The 19,304-nt window shown below is 57.0% G+C and overlaps 3 protein-coding genes across 10 annotated transcripts; 2 read left to right on the top strand and 1 right to left on the bottom strand.

The window, feature by feature from the left end:
• Positions 1-7,241, top strand: LOC102074172 (aldehyde dehydrogenase family 3 member A2). 7 transcript variants are annotated; one of them, XM_074557020.1, is made up of 12 exons: positions 1-168; positions 826-999; positions 1,372-1,603; positions 1,692-1,777; positions 2,633-2,841; positions 2,979-3,096; positions 3,207-3,348; positions 3,464-3,630; positions 3,757-3,856; positions 4,281-4,516; positions 5,439-5,562; positions 5,827-7,241. In XM_074557020.1, exons 2-11 carry the CDS (start codon positions 838-840, stop codon positions 5,517-5,519), a joined length of 1,533 nt encoding a protein of 510 aa, XP_074413121.1. In that variant the 5' UTR covers positions 1-168; positions 826-837; the 3' UTR covers positions 5,520-5,562; positions 5,827-7,241. The 7 variants fall into 7 exon arrangements, with proteins under 7 accessions (XP_074413121.1, XP_074413124.1, XP_074413120.1 ...); XM_074557023.1 differs by lacking the exon at positions 1-168 and adding an exon at positions 194-349 and having other exon boundaries at positions 5,947-7,241; XM_074557019.1 differs by lacking the exon at positions 1-168 and adding an exon at positions 194-349.
• Positions 7,242-7,499: 258 nt separating this feature from the next.
• LOC102061910 (aldehyde dehydrogenase family 3 member A2) lies at positions 7,500-12,825 on the top strand. The gene is made up of 11 exons (XM_074557018.1): positions 7,500-7,717; positions 8,366-8,539; positions 8,747-8,978; positions 9,091-9,176; positions 9,265-9,473; positions 9,611-9,728; positions 9,814-9,955; positions 10,105-10,271; positions 10,832-10,931; positions 11,602-11,837; positions 11,962-12,825. Exons 1-11 carry the CDS (start codon positions 7,580-7,582, stop codon positions 11,977-11,979), a joined length of 1,620 nt encoding a protein of 539 aa, XP_074413119.1. The 5' UTR covers positions 7,500-7,579; the 3' UTR covers positions 11,980-12,825.
• Positions 12,826-12,902: 77 nt separating this feature from the next.
• On the bottom strand, positions 12,903-18,875 carry LOC102074367 (multidrug and toxin extrusion protein 1). Of its 2 annotated transcripts, none has more exons than XM_074557016.1 (17): positions 18,732-18,875; positions 18,287-18,488; positions 18,112-18,213; positions 17,871-17,939; positions 17,321-17,611; positions 17,172-17,216; positions 16,745-16,842; positions 16,496-16,593; positions 15,906-16,019; positions 15,751-15,818; positions 15,405-15,513; positions 15,206-15,281; positions 15,058-15,127; positions 14,631-14,763; positions 14,245-14,339; positions 13,769-13,904; positions 12,903-13,445 (listed from the first exon to the last, which is right to left on the bottom strand). In XM_074557016.1, the coding sequence occupies exons 1-17, from the start codon at positions 18,866-18,868 to the stop codon at positions 13,234-13,236; spliced, it is 2,055 nt and encodes a 684-aa protein (XP_074413117.1). In that variant the 5' UTR covers positions 18,869-18,875; the 3' UTR covers positions 12,903-13,233. The 2 variants fall into 2 exon arrangements, with proteins under 2 accessions (XP_074413117.1, XP_074413118.1); XM_074557017.1 differs by having other exon boundaries at positions 12,906-13,445; positions 18,287-18,451; positions 18,732-18,871.
• Positions 18,876-19,304: the final 429 nt, after the last annotated feature.

Below are 19,304 nucleotides of genomic sequence, written 5' to 3'. Positions count from 1 at the left end.
TTTCCCCGCTGCCTGCCCCGATAAGGCTCCGCAGGGACTCTGCCCTCCGCCCCCAGGGCAGCCCCACGCCCCGGCAGCGTTTCACAACCGGCCCGGCAGCGCCACAGCCGCTTCCACCCGCGGAGCCCACGGAGGGACTGCGACAGGAGGGAGCATCCCCGAGCCAAGGTAGCAGCGGCACCGCGGGGACAGGCACATCCTTCACCCCGCTCCGCTTCCTCATCCTCCTTCTCCTCTCTCCCACCGGGACCACCGGGCAGGGAGGGGGAGCGGCTGCCCCGCGGCCTCGCCCGTTCCGCTTCCGTCATGTGAGCGGAAAGAGGAAGCGGCGGCGGCGGCGGCGACCCCGGTGGGCGGCGGGGCTGCGGGGGCGGAGGGTCCTGCCCGGGGCTGGGGGCAGCGGCCGGGGGGAGAAGCAGCGGCTCGCAGCCACCGTGCCGCAGTGTCACTGCCGCCCCAGCGCCGGCGCCGCTCGGGGGTCCCCGCGGTTCCTCGGGGGGTGAGGGGGGTCCCCATCCCGCCGTGTTCTCGCCGGGTGTCGCTCGGTACCGCGCTGCGCTCCGCCCCGCCGGGAGCAGCCCCGGCTTCCTCGGTGACATCCCCACGCTGCCACCAACGCCCTGCGCTGCTTCTCAAACTTTTCTAACTCGGGAGTTATGTAAGGCTTCGGAGAGATGCGGCGGGGTGAGGGACGAACGGCTGCCTGGAAATGAGCCGGGGGGAGCGGCTGGAGGGTGGGAGAGCGCCCGGTGCTGCTGGGGACGAGCCGGGCTGGGCGGCCTCCATGGCCCTGTGCTGAGCTGGAGGTGGCCGGTGTCTCCTCAGTGCCCAGCAGCCATGGAGAAGATGCAGCAGGTCGTGAGCCGGGCCAGGGCCGCCTTCAGGTCGGGCCGGAGCCGCCCGCTGGAGTTCAGGATTCAGCAGCTGAAGGCTCTGGAGAGGATGGTGCAGGAGAAGGAGAAGGAGATCCTGGCAGCTCTCAAGGCCGATCTGAACAAGGTCTGGGTCGGGGAGTTTCTGATGTCTGTGCATCAGCTGTGCATGGACAGTGGTCGGCCCTGAAGGGGAAGTGGGAAGGCCAAGGGCTGCCTTTGCTGTGCTAAATGGTTTTTGTTCTTGTCCCCTTGCCCTTTGTGCCACTGTGGCCCGCAAAGGTCTGCTGTCACCATTTCTGAGAAGGAATTAGTCTAAGGCAGAACTGCTAAGGCAGTCCTGGCTGTCAGTTTTGGGGTTCTGCCTCACACACCCATCTCTGGCCAGGGATCCTTTGTCACTGCTAGTGGCAGACACTTGGAAGCAGCAGGGCTGAGATGGTGGCTATGGGAGCTGGGTGCCTTTTCCATCCCTTCCCCAAACTCCCTGTTGTTGCAGTGTGGGTACAACGCCTACAGCCATGAAATCCTGGGTGTGCTGGGGGAGCTGGCCCTCACCATAGAGAAGCTGCCATCCTGGGCAGCCCCTCAGCCCGTGAAGAAGAACCTGCTGACCATGAGGGACGAGGCCTACATCGGCTACGAGCCCCTGGGCGTGGTGCTGGTCATCGGGGCTTGGAACTACCCCTTTGTGCTGGTCATGCAGCCCCTGATTGGGGCCATCGCTGCAGGTGGGGATCCAGAGCAGCCTTGGTGGGGTCCTGGTTGTGTGTGGGGAGAGGACTGAGGGCTCATGACCGTGCTGTGTGTGCCCTGCAGGCAACGCTGTGGTGGTGAAGCCCTCAGAGGTCAGCGAGAACACGGCTCGGCTGGTGGCTGAGCTGCTGCCACAGTACCTGGACAAGGTGAGTGTGGCCTCGCATCTGACATGAGTGTCTTGATCTGTCCTGTTTTCAAAGGGCTCCTGCAGGTTTGAGCCAAATGCATTGCCTGCTCCCTTCAAAGGAGCACAAGCAGGAGGCACAGGAAGGGTTGAGTTACTGTTAGAGTCCAAAGGTGCATTGACAAATTCTCCCTGTGTTTGTGTATGAGCTTACATAACGCTGCTGCGGTGTGACAGCCTTTTTGACACCCGTGACCGTATGGAGAGCTGTGTGTGCACTTCTCACTGCACGAGCTGCGCTTTTGGAGCTGTGTTGGGGATGCCCTTAGGCCCCACACAGGTTGTGTGGGATGCTGGCAGAGCCTGGCTCTTTCTGAGAATTGAGCACTGGGTGTTCCATGGCATCATGGCCTGGGTTTTCGTGTCCTGCTGAACTGCACTTGCAGGAGGAGGTGTTGTTCCTCCTCCTCTTGCCTGGCAGTTCTCTCATCCCTTGCACTGTCACAGAGACAGTCTGTTGCTCTCACTGCACCCTGTGGAGTTTCCTCCAGGGTGTTAGCGCCTTCTCTGGGTGGGAGGCAGGAGCAGGGGAAGGAGGCAGCCCTTGGGAGAGCCTGGCAGTCATATGTGCCCTGATTCTTCCTGTGTGGGAGCAGCTCCACAACCAGACTCAGCCCTGGCCTCAGCCTTCATTTCTTTTAGTTCGTGTGGCACAAAACGGGACACAAATCTTCATTTGAGGGGAAGGAGCAGGGCATATCTGTGCTACCATTATATTTTGTCCCTGTCACGTATTAGGGCACAAACAAGCCTGCCCTCTGCCTTGATGTGAGTGCTTTGAATCAAGGTAACTCTCAGGCTCTTGTTTGCCCTGCAGGAGCTGTACCCTGTGGTCACTGGAGGAGTTCCTGAGACCACTGAGCTGCTGACCCAGAGATTTGATCACATCCTGTACACTGGCAACACTGCAGTGGGCAAAATTGTGATGGCAGCAGCTGCCAAGCACCTGACCCCTGTCACCCTGGAGCTGGGGGGGAAGAGCCCCTGCTACATCGACAAGGACTGTGACCTGGCTGTGGCCTGCAGGTCAGCTTCTTGCAGCCTTGAGGGGCCCTCAGCACTGGGGCAGGGGAGCATCTCTGGGCCAGCATGCCCAGCTCAGGTGCTGGGGTGGGGAAGGGACTGAGCATGGAGCAAGCATGTCCCTTTCTGCCTTGCCACAGGCGGATAACGTGGGGCAAGTACATGAACTGTGGGCAAACCTGCATCGCCCCAGACTACATCCTGTGTGACCCATCCATCCAGAGCAAGGTGGTGGAGAACATCAAGGCCACTCTGAAGGTGAGGGAGGAGTCCCTTGTGCTGTGGAGATTGTCCCAGCTGTGATTTCCTGGAGCTGTGCTGTTGGAAGGTGTGCTGAGCACTTTTGTTTCTGCTGTTCCCTTTGTCAGGAATTCTATGGGGAGGACGTGAAGTCATCTCCAGACTATGAAAGGATCGTCAACCAGCGCCACTTCAAGAGGGTGAAGAGCTTGCTGGAAGGGCAGAAGATTGCTCATGGGGGAGAGACTGATGAGGCCTCCTGCTTCATAGGTGCTGTGGAGGGGAGGTGGCAGTGGGTGCTGTTTGTCTGTGCCTTTGTTGACCAAGGTGCTGTCCAGGTCTGTGTCCTGCTCATGCTGTTCTCTCATTCTCCCATTTGCCTCAGCTCCAACCATCCTCACGGATGTTTCCCCGGAGTCAAAGGTGATGGAGGAGGAAATCTTTGGGCCAGTGCTGCCCATTGTGCCTGTGAAGAGCGTGGAGGAAGCCATTGAGTTGATCAACGGTCGGGAGAAGCCCCTTGCCCTTTATGTCTTCTCCAACAACAAGCAGGTGGGTCTGGGCTTTGCCAGAGGAGATGAACGTTGTTGAAATGTAGCTCCCTTCCCAGTTACGTGGTCTGGTGTCTTTTTTAAGCCTTTTTAATATTTTGTTTTTGGTTTTTTTTTCTTTTTCTAGTTAATCAAGAGAGTCATCTCGGAAACCTCCAGTGGTGGTGTGACTGGAAATGATGTCATTATGCATTTCTTCCTCTCAACTTTGCCTTTTGGTGGTGTTGGTAAGTTACTGGAGCTCCTTAAGAGTTGGGACTTAATACACAGTGTGTCCCAGGGAACAGCAACTCATGGTTTGTGTCTGGGTATCCCTGTGCCTCCTACAGCTCAAGACTCTCTGTGCAGCAGGCCTTGATAATAATTATAAGTTCTGGGAGTGCATTAGGATGGGGGCCAGGAGGGAAAAACCTTTGGGTGTATTTTTGGAAAGACTGAAGCATTTAGTGCAGCCTGCTGGGAAAGGTGCATTAAAACCATTATCTGCAATGAGAATGGCTGGTGTAAATGAGGTGAGGAAGAAGAGGGTTGGGGTACAATGTACATCATAGAGACTGAGAAGTGCTGCAGGGGAAGGCTCAGTTGTCCTCAGGTGGGCAGAGTTGAGGCTGGCTGAGGCTGAGGAGTGCCCTGCCTGGCTGTGTTCCTCAGGGCACAGTGGGATGGGTGCCTACCACGGCAAGCACAGCTTCGAGACCTTCTCCCACCGCCGCGCCTGCCTCATCAAGGACCTGAAGATGGAGAGCGCCAACAAGATGCGGTACCCACCTGGCAGCCAGAAGAAGGTGGACTGGGCCAAGTTCTTCCTGCTCAAGAGGTTTAACAAGGCCAGAATCGGGCTCTTTGTCCTGGCCCTGCTGGGGGTGGTGGCAGCGGTGATGATCAAGGTGAGTTTTGGGTCTTTGCTGTCTATGGCAGTGCATGTACAATTTACCTGACCCCTTCTTTGCAACTGCAGCCCTTTTGTAAAGCCTGGCCTCTTTTTCTGTCTTGAGATTTATCTGTCCCACCTTAAATTCTTACCTTCTCACTCTTGCAAGCTGTCTGTAGAATAGGAATATCCCCGGAGAGATCTCCAGGCTGCTGTACTCCCTGTTGCTCCTCCCTGGTAGGTGACACCCGTGGGATGCTCCCTCCAGAGGCAGAGGTTGGTAGTTTTGGACTGCTCAGGCGTGGCTTCCATCCCAGAGCTTCCTTCAGCAGCGTTTGAGCTGCCTCACAGCCCAGAGAGCTGCAGTCTGTGCCATGGCACCCTGGGGAGGGAAGCTGTGTCCCAAAGCTGGGGTCTGTGGCAAACTCTTGTTTTCCTCGCCTATTGCAGCCCCTGTCTGACCTCAGCTCAATTATTCCTATTTCCTCACATGTTTCCAGCTGGGCAGTGCGGAAGGGTGGGATGTCCTCTCCTCTCTGCAGGAGGCAGAGGCTTGCAGGAGGCTCAGGATGCCTCCTGAGGTGGAGGAGCAAGATCTGAATCTCTAAGCCAAATCACTGCTGGTTCTCCATGTCTGACAAACCAGACACTTCATGTGCCTTCACTGCCTGCTCTGTGGGGATTACTGAGCTCAAGGGAGCAGCTCCTGAGGGCACAGGAGGAGGCAGGGTGGATCAGAACTCTGCTCTTCAGTCTGCATAGTTGCTGCTGCAAGGAGACCAGCATTCCAGGGGGAAAAAACCTGCTCACATAACCCAGGAGATTTAAGAGCCAAGAACTGGCTCAGGCCTCGAGGCAGCAGCCAGGGAGGCAGGCCCTGTGCAGGGCAATAAGAGGGGGGAATCTCACGGCATCTTGAAATCATTTGGGTTTCTCAGAGCCACCAGTCTGTGCTGAAGAGAAAAGCCCTGTTGGTTGTGCTGGCTGTGCAGAGGCTGGGCTGGCCCAGTGGGTGGTAAGGAGGAGCAGGTTTCAGAGCACTGCTGTGGCTGCCACAGTGAGGTAGGAGCCTTTTTCTTCTCCTGTGTGTAGACCTAGTTTGAGATTGGGAAAAGCTTTGTAGATGAGTGAATGTGGGGCTGAGCCAGAGCACGATGTTTTCCCTGGCATCTGAGATAACCAGTGCATGCTGAGGGGCAGGAGAGCTGCACGTTGGGGAACCCCTGCCTGAAAAAGGGGCTTTGCTTCAGGCTGTTCTAGAATGGGAACTGGTTTTGTGTCAGCGGATCCTTCACGGGGTGTTGCTGTTGTGTTTTGCTTTCACAGGTGCTTAACTGATGAAGAGAGGAGAAGGCACCATGTGCTCATCATACTCTGGGTGCTGGCTTTGTGTCTGTTTCCTTAAGCTGGGAAGTCATTCTTTTCTTTTGTTCTGGGTGATTTCAGTGAGCTGTCGAGCACACAGAGTAGCCTTAGAGAGGCACTAACCACGAGAAGGCTCAGATTCCTGTTTACTTAAAAGCCATGCTGGAACAGAGGGACCACTGGGGACAAGCTCTCCGAAGGAGGACTGCAGAGCAAGAAATTCCAGTCCCTGCCTGCACCTTGTGCCATGCAGAGCTTCCAGGGACACACAGTGTCCTGCACCAAACCACTCACCTTCCTTCACTGACCAAAAGGAGCTGAAATTTCAGCAGCCCTTGAGCTGAGAGTGTTTTCCCTGCAGTTTTGGGGATGTTCTGAACACCCACCCTCCTGGTGACAAGCCTGGGACAGGCTGTGCTGCCCGATGCATTTGGCTGTGAATAAACCCAGTGAGGTTCCCCTTGCCATTTAATTGAGGTGAAACCTTCTCACATCTCTGCAATCCAGAATCATCCACAGCTGCTTGCTGGGTTCTGTGTTTCATCATGTGCCTTTAACAGTTATTTAGCAGTTAGAAAATTCCAAAGGTGATGCCTGTGCTGCCTGTGTTGTGCTGAGTGTCTCATGCTAGAGCAAAAGAATTTTCAGGCCTGTTCAGAGAAGTGGGAATGACAAATACCTTGTGGATTAGCCCAGCCCCACGCAGCCACTTGCTTTTTTCCTCTGTGGGATGGGGAAGAGAATTGGAAGAAAGTGAGAAAACTTGTATGTTGAGATAAAAATTGTTTAATGAAGTGAAAACTGGGCTTGCAGGCAGATCAAAGCAAATTAAGGAATTTGTTCATTTATCCCCCTCATCAGGCAGGTGTTCAGCCATCCCCAGGAGAGCAGGGCATCATCACACCTGGTGGTGACTTGGGAAGACAAACACCAGAACTCCCAATGTCACAAACCCAAAGCAGCGCCATCCTTCTACAAAGAAACTTAGTGTCTAACACAAAAATTGACTTCATCCCAGTACAAAGCTGTTCCTGGTCAGGTTCCTCCAAGGGAAAACAATTACTGGAAGAGTGTGTGTGTTCCTTCGTGTTTGAGCTTCTCAGGATTCTGTAATCTTGCACTGGGGGATTATGTGGGGCTTGTTCTAGCTTGGGGGAAGGATGCTGAAGGAATTGAAGGTGAAAGAGCCTTAGAACTATTATTGTTTAAGCAAACTGAAAAAAAATATTACTAAATGCAATTACTATAGAGTAGAAAATTATATTTACTGTGCAATAAGTGGGATTTCTTCATGTCTGGTGAAAATCCATGTGCTAAGCCTTTTTGATGATACATTTTGCAAGGCACTAAATAAACACTGAATTTAAATAATCAACTGAGTGTGGTAATTCCTTGCAGTCTCCTGAGGAATCCTGCTCTGCTGGTCCCAGCTCTGGCCATGGCTTGGCTGAGTGGCTCACAGGTGTTGTGAGGTGTCCCTGGCACCCTGGCAAGGATCCCCCAGAGCTCTGTTGGAGCCAGCAGAGGAGCTGGCTGGTTTCCCCCTCTCAGATCCATGCTGGATTGCCTGGTTGGGGTTTTTTACATCCTGAGCGCTGTAGCTTTGGCACATGGGCAAAGGCACGTGGGCTGTGCCATCCCACACCAGGGCTGAGTCACTACCCTGCCTGGAGCAGCCACCCAGGGCTGGACAGGGTTGGGTAAAGGGCATCTCATGATGCCCAGCAAGAGCCCTGGGCCGGGGCCAGCTCTCCCGTGGGAGGAGGGATCGCCCCCAGCCATGGCAGGGGAAGGGCTTGTGCCTGCTTGCAGTCGCCACAGGAGGCTGGTGGAGAGAGAAGCTCCTCTCAAGGTAACCTGCTGTTTTTCCTTCGTTTTTTAATGAGTCACTTTGCTTTCTCGGGTTGTGTCATGCAGCTGTGGCAGTGGGTTGGAAAGGGCAGGATTTAATCGTTGTAAGGGGATCTTGGTGTGTTGGTTGGTTGGGTAGGGAAGCAGGACCAGATCTCTGGTCCTGACTAAAGTGAAATTAATAATAGTTTCACCTGCTCCTTTGAAGCAGGTGAAATCTCTGCAGTGTTTCTGTGAAGATGTGTGAGGGCCTCAGGGTTATGGGGAAGATGGGTGCAGGCCGGCTCCAGGCAGACAGCTCTGTTCCCAGCTGGCTGCCCACCCTGGCCATGGTCATCTCTGTTCTTTGGCACCTTGGGAACATCCCTGTGAGCAGAGGGTGGAGTGGCTGGTGGGTTTGAGGCTTGGAGAAAACACTCTCAGAACAGAATCAATCAGCAAAGCCCAGATTGCTCTGGAGGTGCCCCGAGCAGGTGGAATGGGGCTTGGGTGCTGAGGGCCCTCAGACTCAGCTTGAGAGAGGGAATGCCTCACGAGAAGGACAACATCTCCCAGCCTTGCTCGGGGTGGGACACTCCTGGAGGTGTTCCCAGGGCTAGGCGGCCTCCATGGCCCTGTGCTGAGCTGGGGGTGGCCGGTGTCTCCTCAGTGCCCAGCAGCCATGGAGAAGATGCAGCAGGTCGTGGGCCGGGCCAGGGCCGCCTTCAGGTCGGGCCGGAGCCGCCCGCTGGAGTTCAGGATTCAGCAGCTGAAGGCCCTGCAGAGGATGGTGCAGGAGAAGGAGAAGGAGATCATGAGAGCCCTCAAGGCTGATCTGAACAAGGTCTGTGCTGTCAGGGAGTCCCTCTCTTTTGCTGTGCATGGACAGTGGGTAACCTGAGCAAAGCAGGAAGGCTAAAGGCTGCCTGTGTAGTGTCAAATGGTTTTTGTCATGTCCCCCACCATGGAACTGGATGACTCTGACTCCCCAGGGTAGCTGTGGGAGCTGGGTGCCTTTTCCATCCCTTCCCCAAACTCCCTGTTGTTACAGAGTGGGCCCAATACCTTCACCCAAGAGATCCTGGGCGTGCTGGGGGCGCTGGCCCTCACCATAGAGAAGCTGCCATCATGGGCAGCCCCTCATCATGTCAAAAAGGACCTGCTGACCCTGAGGGACGATGCCTACATCAGCTATGAGCCGCTGGGCGTGGTGCTGGTCATCGGGGCCTGGAATTACCCCTTTGCCCTGGTCATGCAGCCCCTGATTGGGGCCATCGCTGCAGGTGGGGATCCAGAGCAGCCTTGGTGGGGTGGGGATCCAGCAGGGCCCTGCTGGGGTGGCTCGGTGTGGGGAGAGGACTGAGGGCTCATGACCGTGCTGTGTGTGCCCTGCAGGCAACGCTGTGGTGGTGAAGCCGTCAGAGGTCAGCGAGAACACGGCTCAGCTGGTGGCTGAACTGCTCCCACTGTACTTAGACAAGGTGAGTGTGGCCCTGTGTTGGTCCCCTGGTTTCTCTGTGTCACAGTGATGAGCTGGGTTGGGGTGACCCTGACACCCCTGCCCTGCAGGATCTCTATGCTGTGGTCACTGGAGGAGTTCCTGAGACAACAGAGCTGCTGACCCAGAGATTTGATCACATCTTCTACACTGGCAACTCCAATGTGGGCAGAATTGTGATGGCAGCAGCTGCCAAGCACCTGACCCCTGTCACCCTGGAGCTGGGGGGGAAGAGCCCCTGCTACATCGACAAGGACTGTGACCTGGCTGTGGCCTGCAGGTCAGCTTCTTCCAGCCTTGATGGGCCCTCAGCACTGGGGCAGGGGAGCATCTCTGGGCCAACATGCTCAGCTCAGGTGCTGGGGTGGGGAAGGGACTGAGCATGGAGCAAGCATGTCCCCCTCTCCCTTGCCACAGGCGGATAACATGGGGCAAGTACATGAACTGTGGGCAAACCTGCATCGCCCCAGACTACATCCTGTGTGACCCATCCATCCAGAGCAAGGTGGTAGAGAACATCAAGGCCACTCTGAAGGTGAGGGAGGAGTCCCTTGTGCTGTGGAGATTGTCCCAGCTGTGATTTCCTGGAGCTGTTTTGTTTCTGCTGTTCCCTTTGTCAGGAATTCTATGGGGAGGACGTGAAGTCATCTCCAGACTATGAAAGGATCGTCAACCAGCGCCACTTCAAGAGGATCCTGGGCTTGATGGAAGGGCAGAAGATTGCTCTTGGGGGAGAGACTGATGAGGCCTCCCGCTTCATAGGTGCTGTGGAGGGGAGGTGGCAGTGGGTGCTTTGTGGGGTCTCTGTTTGTCTGTGCCTTACTTGGGTTATGTTGAACAGCCCAAGGTGCTGTGATGGGCCAGGTCTGTGTCCTGCTTATGCTGTTTTCTCATTCTCCCATTTGCCTCAGCTCCAACCATCCTCACGGATGTTTCCCCGGAGTCAAAGGTGATGGAGGAGGAAATCTTTGGGCCAGTGCTGCCCATTGTGACTGTGATGAGCGTGGAGGAAGCCATTGAGTTCATCAACCTTCGAGAGAAGCCCCTTGCCCTCTATGTTTTCTCCAACAACAAGCAGGTGGGTCAGGGCTGTGCTCCCTCCTGGAAGTGTCTCTGCACTGCTGGATCCTGACCATGGCTGATCCAAGACACAGAGCTCTGCAGGGTCTGTGTCAGTTGCTTTTCCATAAAGGAAAATTATGGAAATTGCAGCTTTTGGGGTCATGAGATTCCCCAGAGCTGCTGGAAGCTCCCAATCTCCTGCTGAAGGGCTCTAGGTTTGTACATCTCTACCCACACAGGTGAGTGCTGCTTCCTGCCCTGTCTCCTGCTCCCATTTCCTGGCTCTGTTGTGCCAGCTCAGGAATCCAGGTCAGGGCTTTGCCCTGGAACAACAGCCTCAGTGTGGGTGGGAGGGCTGAGGAGCACCTTGGGCTGAAGCCTTTTCATTTGGTGGCTGTTCCAGCTGGGCAGATCCTGTGCTTTAGTGGTGTAAACTGGCCTCTCTCATGGAACAAGGCACAGCCTGTGCCCCCCACAAAGGGGGATGGAAGCATCACCTCAAACCCTCCCTGCTGCTGTGGTACATGGTGTTTGTCCCCTCCTGATTTGTTGTGTGTCCTCTCCCATTGTGGGCAGCTGATCAGACGGGTGATAGCAGAGACCTCCAGCGGTGGCATGACAGCCAACGATGTCATCATGCACTCAGTGCTCCCAGAGCTGCCCTTCGGCGGTGTGGGTGAGTCCCTGCCCCTGCCCACGCACCTGCATTGATCAGCAGCAGCCTCTGGCCCCACCCAGGAGCTCTCTGCCCGTTTGGCAATTCAGGAGTTCAGCTGCATTTCCCGTTAGTGTTATTTTCTGGGCTGGGTTGTTGTGTAAAAAGGCTCGTTTGTGTTTTGGTTGTTGGGCCTCTCAGTGAGGGAAGAAAGCCCCCTGGCACACAAGTGAGCTCTGGTTCTCCTGTGCTGGGGTGTGGGATGGATTTGTCCGTGGCCTGGTTGAGTTTCCAGGGTCCCATGGCAGAGCTCACCTGGCTGTGGGCACAGGGCTGAGCTCTTGGGTGTTGCTGTGTCCTCCTCATGTCCCACTCCTTAAAATCATGGCCCCAGCTCCTCCTGTCCCCAGCCCCTGTGAGAATTCTGTGAGAAAAGCAAGGCTGGCCCTGGGAGGAGATAATTGGTGTCGTTAACCTTTTAAGGGTGGGTTCACACAAGCAGCACCTCAAGGCAGTGAGCAGGTCCTCGCTGATTGCTGCTAAGTTCAAAAAGCTGCCCTTTGCCCCTCTGCCCTGAGGAGGAGGAGCATGACCAAGCTTTCCCTGTGTCCTGGGGGCTGCCAAAGTGAGTTTGAGGAATGCAGGTGTCACTGTGTGAGCCTGGTGTGAGCTGCCTGCCTGTGTCCCTCAGGGCACAGCGGGATGGGCGCCTACCACGGCCGGTTCAGCTTCGAGACCTTCTCCCACCGCCGCTCCTGCCTCATCAAGGACTTCAAGTGGGATGTTGCCAACAGGCTGAGGTACCCACCTGGCAGCGAGGAGCTGATGCAGTTGGCCAAGCTCTTCCTGCTGAAGCAGTGTACCAGGAGCAGGGTGGGACATTTCATCTCGGCCCTGCTGACGGCTGTGAAAGCCGTGCTGGCAAAGGTGAGTTTGGGTCTCTGGGTGCTCCCAGCTGTGTCCCCTGAGCCCTCCTAACCCTTCATCACCCCGTTCCTTTGAGCTCTGCTCCCTCCCTGGAGGGCTCATCCCTGTTTCTGTGCCTTTCCAGGTGTTGTGCCCCCAGTGAGAGGGGTGATGGGCAGCCAGCCCTTGGACCTGCTGCTCGCTCCCTGCATTCCTACTGCTGAACTTTTCTTTGCTGCAATTTCATTTCTTACAAGGCAACCAGTGCACTGAAGAGGTAGAAGACAAAAAAATGCACCCCAAGTTAAAGGCTCCAGCTCCTACTGAAACAGGAATCTATCCAGACCTAGTCCGTGGATCATGCCTGAGCAGTGAGTGGCGGAGGGAAGGAAGCAGCATCCACCCTGCTTTGTAAACAGCAGCTCCTCTAAAAACTCCTGGGAACGTGGGAGTGTTTGTCACAAGGGTATCTAGACAAAGCCAGTCGTTACTGAGCCTGTTATCTCTGTAACACCTCACCTGATCCCCAGAGGAAGCTGCTCATCGCAGCGATAAGCCTGGGAAATGAGGGTCTCACTGCAGGGGACAGTCCAGGCTGGCTGTCCCCAGAGCAGAGGGAAAGGAGCCTTGAAGAACCTGCAGCATCTCATCCTTGAAGGGCCTCATGACTGAATGGATTATTCTCCTTGCAGGGAAACCACCTTTAGCCTTCCAAGGTGTGGCAAAAGCCACCTGAGCTGTGCCCATGCTGTCCTAAGGACTTGAGAAGTGCCTGGGACTGTTGTGCTGCTGTTTTGGGGGCTACTGGGGCAAAGACAGGGGCACTGCTGCAACTGGAGTCCCAGGTCTCAGGCATCCTTGCCAGAGTGGCAGAGCAGCCACAGCCACCTCCTCTGTAACTGAATTTCAGGGGTTTATGAGTTTATGGATAGGCTTTTACCTCCAGACTTGTAACTGAGAGCTGCCCTCGATCCTTGCTGAATAAAACCTTTATTTTACTGCAAAGGCCGCCTGGGGCAGGGTGAGACCCATGTGTGGACGTTCCCTGCTCTGTCCCCAGGCTGCACCCCAAGGAGCCAGTCCCACTCCAGCTGGGTTTATTCTTTATTGGCCATTTGTCACAGAGCAGCACGGGGAGCTGGGCTGAACTCAGCTCCACTGGGTGGTGATATCATGGGCTGGGGGATCCCCCACGCACTGTGTGTGCCAGGCAGCTCAGAGCAGCATTTTGGGTGTCAGAGCAGCCTCAGGGCCCATTCCCAACTGGAATCTGCACAGACACTGCTGAACACTGACAGAGGCTCCTGCGGGACAGGCGTGCACTCCACCTTCTCTCTGGCTCGTCCATTCCTGCTACACCTGTCCCTCAGGAAAGGCTTTCACCCCAAAATCGAGTCCCCACAGTCCTTGGTGGGAGTCAGGGCGTGCTGACAATCATCTTCACGGCGATGCCGAGGGCCAGCGTGGTGATGGCCATGACCAGGGCCAGCGCACGGCGGAGCAGCAGCTGGTTGGTGACCACGGGGGTGGCCGGGGAGGAGGCGGCTTCCCTCAGCTCCAGCTGGTACGTGGGGCCCTCTGTCCTGGTGATTCTCGTGAGCACAATGTCGCTCTGTGGTTCTAACCCCGCTGCAAGGAGAACAGGGTTTGGAGGGGTTTCTCAGGAGGGTTTTGTCACAGGGCTGAAGGCACCTTAGGAGCAGTGATCTCAGATCTTGACCAGGTGAGGACTGCCCACAGGTTGTCCCTCTGCCAACCTCTGTCACCCTCCCGAGGCCACACTTGTCATTACTGCTCTCCCAGCAGCTGAGGGTGTCACTAGCATGACACTCCCCCATTTTGACACTCCCCCATTTTGACACTCCCCCATTTTATGGGCTCGTTCCTGAACCTTTCAGGACCCTTCCTGCCCCAAACCCTCCCCTGCACGCAGCATCCAGCTGCTGCCATACCGACAGACCCCAGCACAGCCCTGGCAGGGAGGAAAGTGTGGGGCTGGGGGGCTGCTGCAATATCCAGGTCCTTGTAGGAGCCTTCAGTGCACAGGCTCGGCAGCCTCTGTGGGGTCACTCCTGCGCGGCGCTGAGCCTGCCAAGGGAATGTGCTGGGGTTAGTTGGGAATTCCCACCTGGCAAAGCTGTGCTGCCTCTCCTGGGGCCTCCCTGGAGGTGTTGAGGCACAAGGTGATGCTCAGGGATGAGGTAGCCCAGGTCACCCGATGTGCTCTGAGCTTTGCGTCCCCAAAAGAGGCGCAGGGGGAAAGCTTGAAGCCACTGAGTGCTTGTGCAGGGGGAAGCTGAATTCAGGGATATCATGGGAGTGCTGGGTTTTGCTCTGGAGCACTGGACATGAGATTGAGCCTGTCTCATCCCAGCAGGGCACTGGGGACCTTCCCAGTGCAGGGATGTGCTGTCAGTGCCTGGATTACCTTCTTGGCTGCCTTCTCCCAGTCCACACGGGAGATGAAGGTGATGAAGCTGCTGCAGAGGATGAAGACGGCGACGAGCAATCCGACCCACAGGCCTGCAGAGGGCACACAGCATCAGCCAGAGCCAACCCAGCATCCCAGGACAGCAGGTCCAGAAAGGGAATGTCACCCAGGCCGGTGGGAACACGGGGTGCTCATGGCTCCCTGCTTTGGGGTTATTTTTCCCAGTAAAAGTTCCCAGCAGCTGCAGGAGCCATCCCAGTCCAGCCCAGTGTATGGGCCGGTCAGCAGAGGGACAGAGCCAGGCACGAGGGCTGTGGTGAGCCCCAAGTGGAGCTGCTGCTGCCCGTGGGGGGTTTGGGGGTGCAGTGCCCTGGGGTCAGTACCCATGACGCCGATCCTGGCCACGAAGAGCAGCACAGCTGCCAGGGGCAAGCCCACACCGTAGTAAGCCACAGCGTTGAGGATGGCACCAAACTTCTGCTTCCCGATGCCTCTGAGCACCCCACTGCAGGCACACTGCCAGGAGAGGGAGAGGGGCTGGGGCAGGGAGCAGCACCCTGGCCCAGCTCAGGAGATGACCCAGCTCCCTGCCCCTGCCCATTATTTCTATGTCCCTGCCCAGTCCTGTGGGTCACCATCATTTTATGCACTCAACATTTTCTAAGGGATGGTCCCAGGAGTTCTGCAGGGTCCTGGTGTGGGCACTGGTGCTCAGCTGCAGCCTGAGGGACCCTCAGCTGCCTGATCCATGGCACTGATGCTGAGCACCAAGGCTCCCCGTGGAAAATAGAAGCATTCCCTGGGACTTACAGCCATGGCTTCAAACACGTGGAAGACAACGTAGACAGGAATGATCCATGCCACCAAGTCAATGATTTCCCTGGGCATGGAGGAAAGCCAAGGATCACTTTTGGGAACTGACCTCCCCACACCAAGGCCAGGAGCTGGGGGCACTCACTTATCTGTGGTGAAGATGTATGCCAGCACATTCCTTGAGGCAACTAAAATGGACACCACAATCACAGCGAACACCCCTGAAAACAGAGCACAGAGCTGAGCCCAGCCTGTGGGAGAAGAGGCAGGCAGAGGACTGCAAACACCCCCTGCTCCATGGGAATGAGGCCAGGAAGAGCCTTCCCAGGCTGTTGTGGACTGACCTGTGCAGATCAGGCTGGTGTGGGAGGATCTCTTGGCCATGTCGGCGTTGCCGGCGCCCAGCGCGTTGCCCACCTGCACGCTGGCAGCTGTGCCCAGCCCCAGGGGGATCTGCAAGCACAGGGCTCACATGTGCCTGGCAGTGGGGCTGGCACAGTGACAGGGGGATACCCCCCCAGCAGAGAGCAGGGTGGAGCTCAGGATTTGATTTAAAGCATCTCTGTAAGGAGGGAGAGGCAGGAGCAGGGAGAGATTCGAGTGCAGAGGGGAAGATGGGGGTTTGCTGGAGCAGATTTTTGCTGTGTGCCCTCACGGAGCCCTGGTGTGCAGTGATAAGCCAGCCCTTACCATGAAACAGACAACAGACACCTCATAGATGATGGACTGGACAGAGAGCTCCACAACGCTCAGCAGGCCTGTGGGACAGGAGGGGTCAGTGCTGGCTGGGGGTGCTGCTCTGGGTCAAGCCTGGCTGTGTCCTGGCAGCTCCCTCCTCCACTCACCTATCAAGAAGCTCCCAATCTCGTAGGTCCACCACTCGATGCACATCATGAGCATGCTGGGGATGGCCAGGGAGGTGAAGCTGTCCCACTCCAGCAGGCACTCCCTGGACCAGCCTGTTGAGAGGAGAAACACCTGATGGATGACCAGCCTGGGCAAGTGCTACATCCTGAACAGAACCATTCCTGTTCTCAGAGCCTCCACAGGATCTCCAGCAGCTCAGTGTCCACCTACAACCTCTCTGCTGCTGCCCCATGGACCACAGAACAGCACAACCCTCAGCCCATCCCTCCTGGAGCTGTGTCCAAGGACAACCTCCTGCTTACGTCTGTGCTCATCCAGCTTTGGGGCTGAACCTCCCAAAGCCTCAGCAGGAAGTTTCATTTCTGCAGAATTAATGTTTAGTGCTGATCACAGAGCTCTGCCAGTGCTGGTGCGTGACGAGTGCCACTGAAGCAGCACCGTGGGCTGGGGTTAATGTTTCACCATCAGGATGAGCAGAATTCCTCTTCTACCAAGAACACCTGATAGAAGTTTTGTGGACACTTCTGGGTAAAGCAGGAAGCAGAGGGAGCAGTGGAGATGTCCTTACCTCCCCAGGTGTTCACATGGAGCTTCCTGCATATGATGTACAGGAACAAGAAAATGGCTTGTGAATACTGAGCGATGGTGTTGGCCCAGCCAGAGCCCCTGCAGAGGAAGTGAGAAAGGTCATTGGCATCCTGCTTGTGCCTCCCTCAGGGTGGAAAGAGACATCCTGCCGTACCCCTGGGAGCTCAGTGTTCCCTGGCCAGTGCCAGGTGCCCTGTTTTGCCCTCCAGGGGACACAGGTGCCACTCACATGACGCCCAGGTGGAACTCGAAGAGCAGCACGTAGTTTGCAGCCACGTTAATGAGGTTGCCGATGACCCCACTCAGCACCAAGGGCCACATGATCATCTGCAAAGAGGAGGACATGGAGGGGTCTTCCCAAAGGTTTTGGGAGGGAGCTGTGAAGCTCCCACCAGCCCCACTCTCAGTGCCTTACCTAAAAAAAACCCCCAAATTCCAGTGATGTCTCCTGCTTGGAAAATGAGTGTGATGGAGGTAAATCCCTGGTGTGGGGGAGTATGAAGGGAGGTGGATGGGCACAGCTGGCTGTGGAATGGGGTGATCTACAGAGTCAGAGCTGATTTGGGGTACCTGGGCGCCTTGTGAGCACGGAAACCCTGGATGCACTGTGAAAGGGAGCCCTGAGCCAGGGTGGGTGTGAGGATTTCAGGACCCACCTGGTTCTGCAGGTATCTTGCCTCCAGGTTATACATGAAAACCGCCTGCAGAGGAAATTTTGGATGAGATGAACCAGTGAGAAAAAAATTTTGGATGAGATGAGCTGTGGGATGGGGACAGCCTGTCCCCATGTGCAGGTGGCACTCACCGGGAGGGCAGGGAGAAACGCATCCACGTAGCGCTGGGTGAGCCTGGGGGCACAGAGAGGGCTCAGGGAGGGCCATGGCCATGGCCACCACCCTCCTCTCAGCCCCTGCACACACCAGGGAGGGATGAGGGGACCACCCAACCTGGAGACATCGGGGTCCTGCCGTATGAGCAGCATCAGCGGCTCCACGTTGAGAAGGACGGCGCAGCAGGGGAAGCAGCAGAGGAGGATGATGATGGTGGCACGCTGCAGGATCACCCCCACACGCAGCAGGTTCTTGCTGCCATAGGTCTGCAGGGTGAGAGGGCAGCAGTGAAATCAGCTGGTGCTGGGGGAAAAGGGGCCCTGGAGAGCGTGGAGCAGCCCTGACCACCCTGAAAATCTCCTGGGAAGGATTTGGAGCGCAGATCTCCTTGTCATGGGATTGTTACCTGAGCAGAAGCTTCCTCAGCTCACAGGAGCAGCCAGGGCTCTGTGTGGTGCTTGGGCACCATCAGCTGATGCTGGAAAGCCCCCGTGTCCCCAGGACAAACCAGCATGTCCTACCCACCTGTGATATCAAGGTGTCACACGCTGAAGTCAAACCGTACCCTACAGAGATGGCGGTGACATTTATAACCTGGGAGTTAAAAAAGCAAGGAGTGAAGGTGAGCATTTTATACTTTCAGGTGGGGAGAGGGGGGCTGAAAGGAAAAGTGGGAGTGTGAAATCTCCTCTTTTCCCTCCGCCATATCTCATCCCCGTGTCAGCAGGGAGGGAGCTGCTGCCCGGCCCCGGGAATGAACGCTTACAGCGATGGCCAGCGTGACAGAGGCCAGCTCAACCTTGCCCAGGTGGCCACAGAATATGGAGCTGACCAGGTGGATCAGGAAGATGAGCAGCTGGATCAGGATCTAAGCACGGAGCAGAGGCGGAGGTTAGGGATGGAGGCGAGCAGGGCTGGCTGTGCCGGGGGCAGTCTCTTACCAGCGGCCCCGCCAGCACCAGCAGCTGCCTCGCGTCCTCCCAGAAGTTCTCCGGAATCCAGCGGCGTTTCTTCTGGCAGCTCTCCGCTGTGAGGTCTCCTTGGCCGGCGGCCCTTCCCTCCCCGAGGCCATTCTCCTCGGGGAAGCTCTCCGGCTTCATGGTGCCCTGCCGGGGGAGTGCAGCGAGCCCCTTCCTCCGCGCTCTGTTAAACCGCGCCGGGCCCAGCAATGTGTAACCACGGCGGGCTGAACTTCAGCCGGGGCCGGCGTGCTGGGCTGCCCCGGGGAGCAGTGGGCACGGGGCACGGCAGGGCACGGGGCGGCGGGGCCCGGCAAGGTCCTGGCACCGCAAAGGAGCCCGGACACGCAGTGTCAGGTGTTTGCTGCCTGTCCTGAGCCAGCCTTAGGGCTGAGCCATCCTAAACCCACCCTGCGACCCCTCCTACCTGTCCTGCTTGACCCCAGCTCCCCCGGGCAGCGCTGGAGGCTGCTCCGGCTCCGGCAGCGGCGGGCAGGGCTGTGGGCTCTGAGGCTGGGCTGAGCTCTGCCGGCACTGGCGGGGCTGTGTCTCACTCACTCCCATCACGGGGGCCAAGACAAGCCGGCCCCTTGGCTCCTGCTCTCCTGGCACAGCTCCGCCGGGTCGGGTTTCACTGGCACCGCTCCCCCGAGCCCGAATGGGGATGGAGATGCTGCCAGTGCAGCGCCCAGCTGCACGGAGTGGGCTGGGGTAACTGGTGGCACACAGGGAGACCCATCCCTGCTCTGCCCTCGCTGCCATCCCAAAAACTCGTGGCGCACAGTGAGACCTATCCCTGCTCTCCCCTCGCTGCCATCCCAAACCTACCGGGGCTCTGAGCAGGGCAGGGGCTGCCCCGTCCTCCCGCTGCTGCTGGGGGTGCTGGCACCTTCAAACTTGGTGTCACATTTTTTCATTCGCAGGTCACCAGCAGCACCAGGAGAGCTGTGGGGTGACAGGGAGGTGCCACACGTGTGTGTGAGGTATTGAGCTGCCAGGG

The sequence above is a fragment of the Zonotrichia albicollis genome, chromosome 22, assembly GCF_047830755.1.
Source record: "Zonotrichia albicollis isolate bZonAlb1 chromosome 22, bZonAlb1.hap1, whole genome shotgun sequence".
Classification (NCBI taxonomy): Eukaryota; Metazoa; Chordata; class Aves; order Passeriformes; family Passerellidae; genus Zonotrichia; species Zonotrichia albicollis.
The sequence above is the reverse complement of the archived record's forward strand: the minus strand, read 5'-3'. Positions and strand labels throughout refer to the sequence as shown.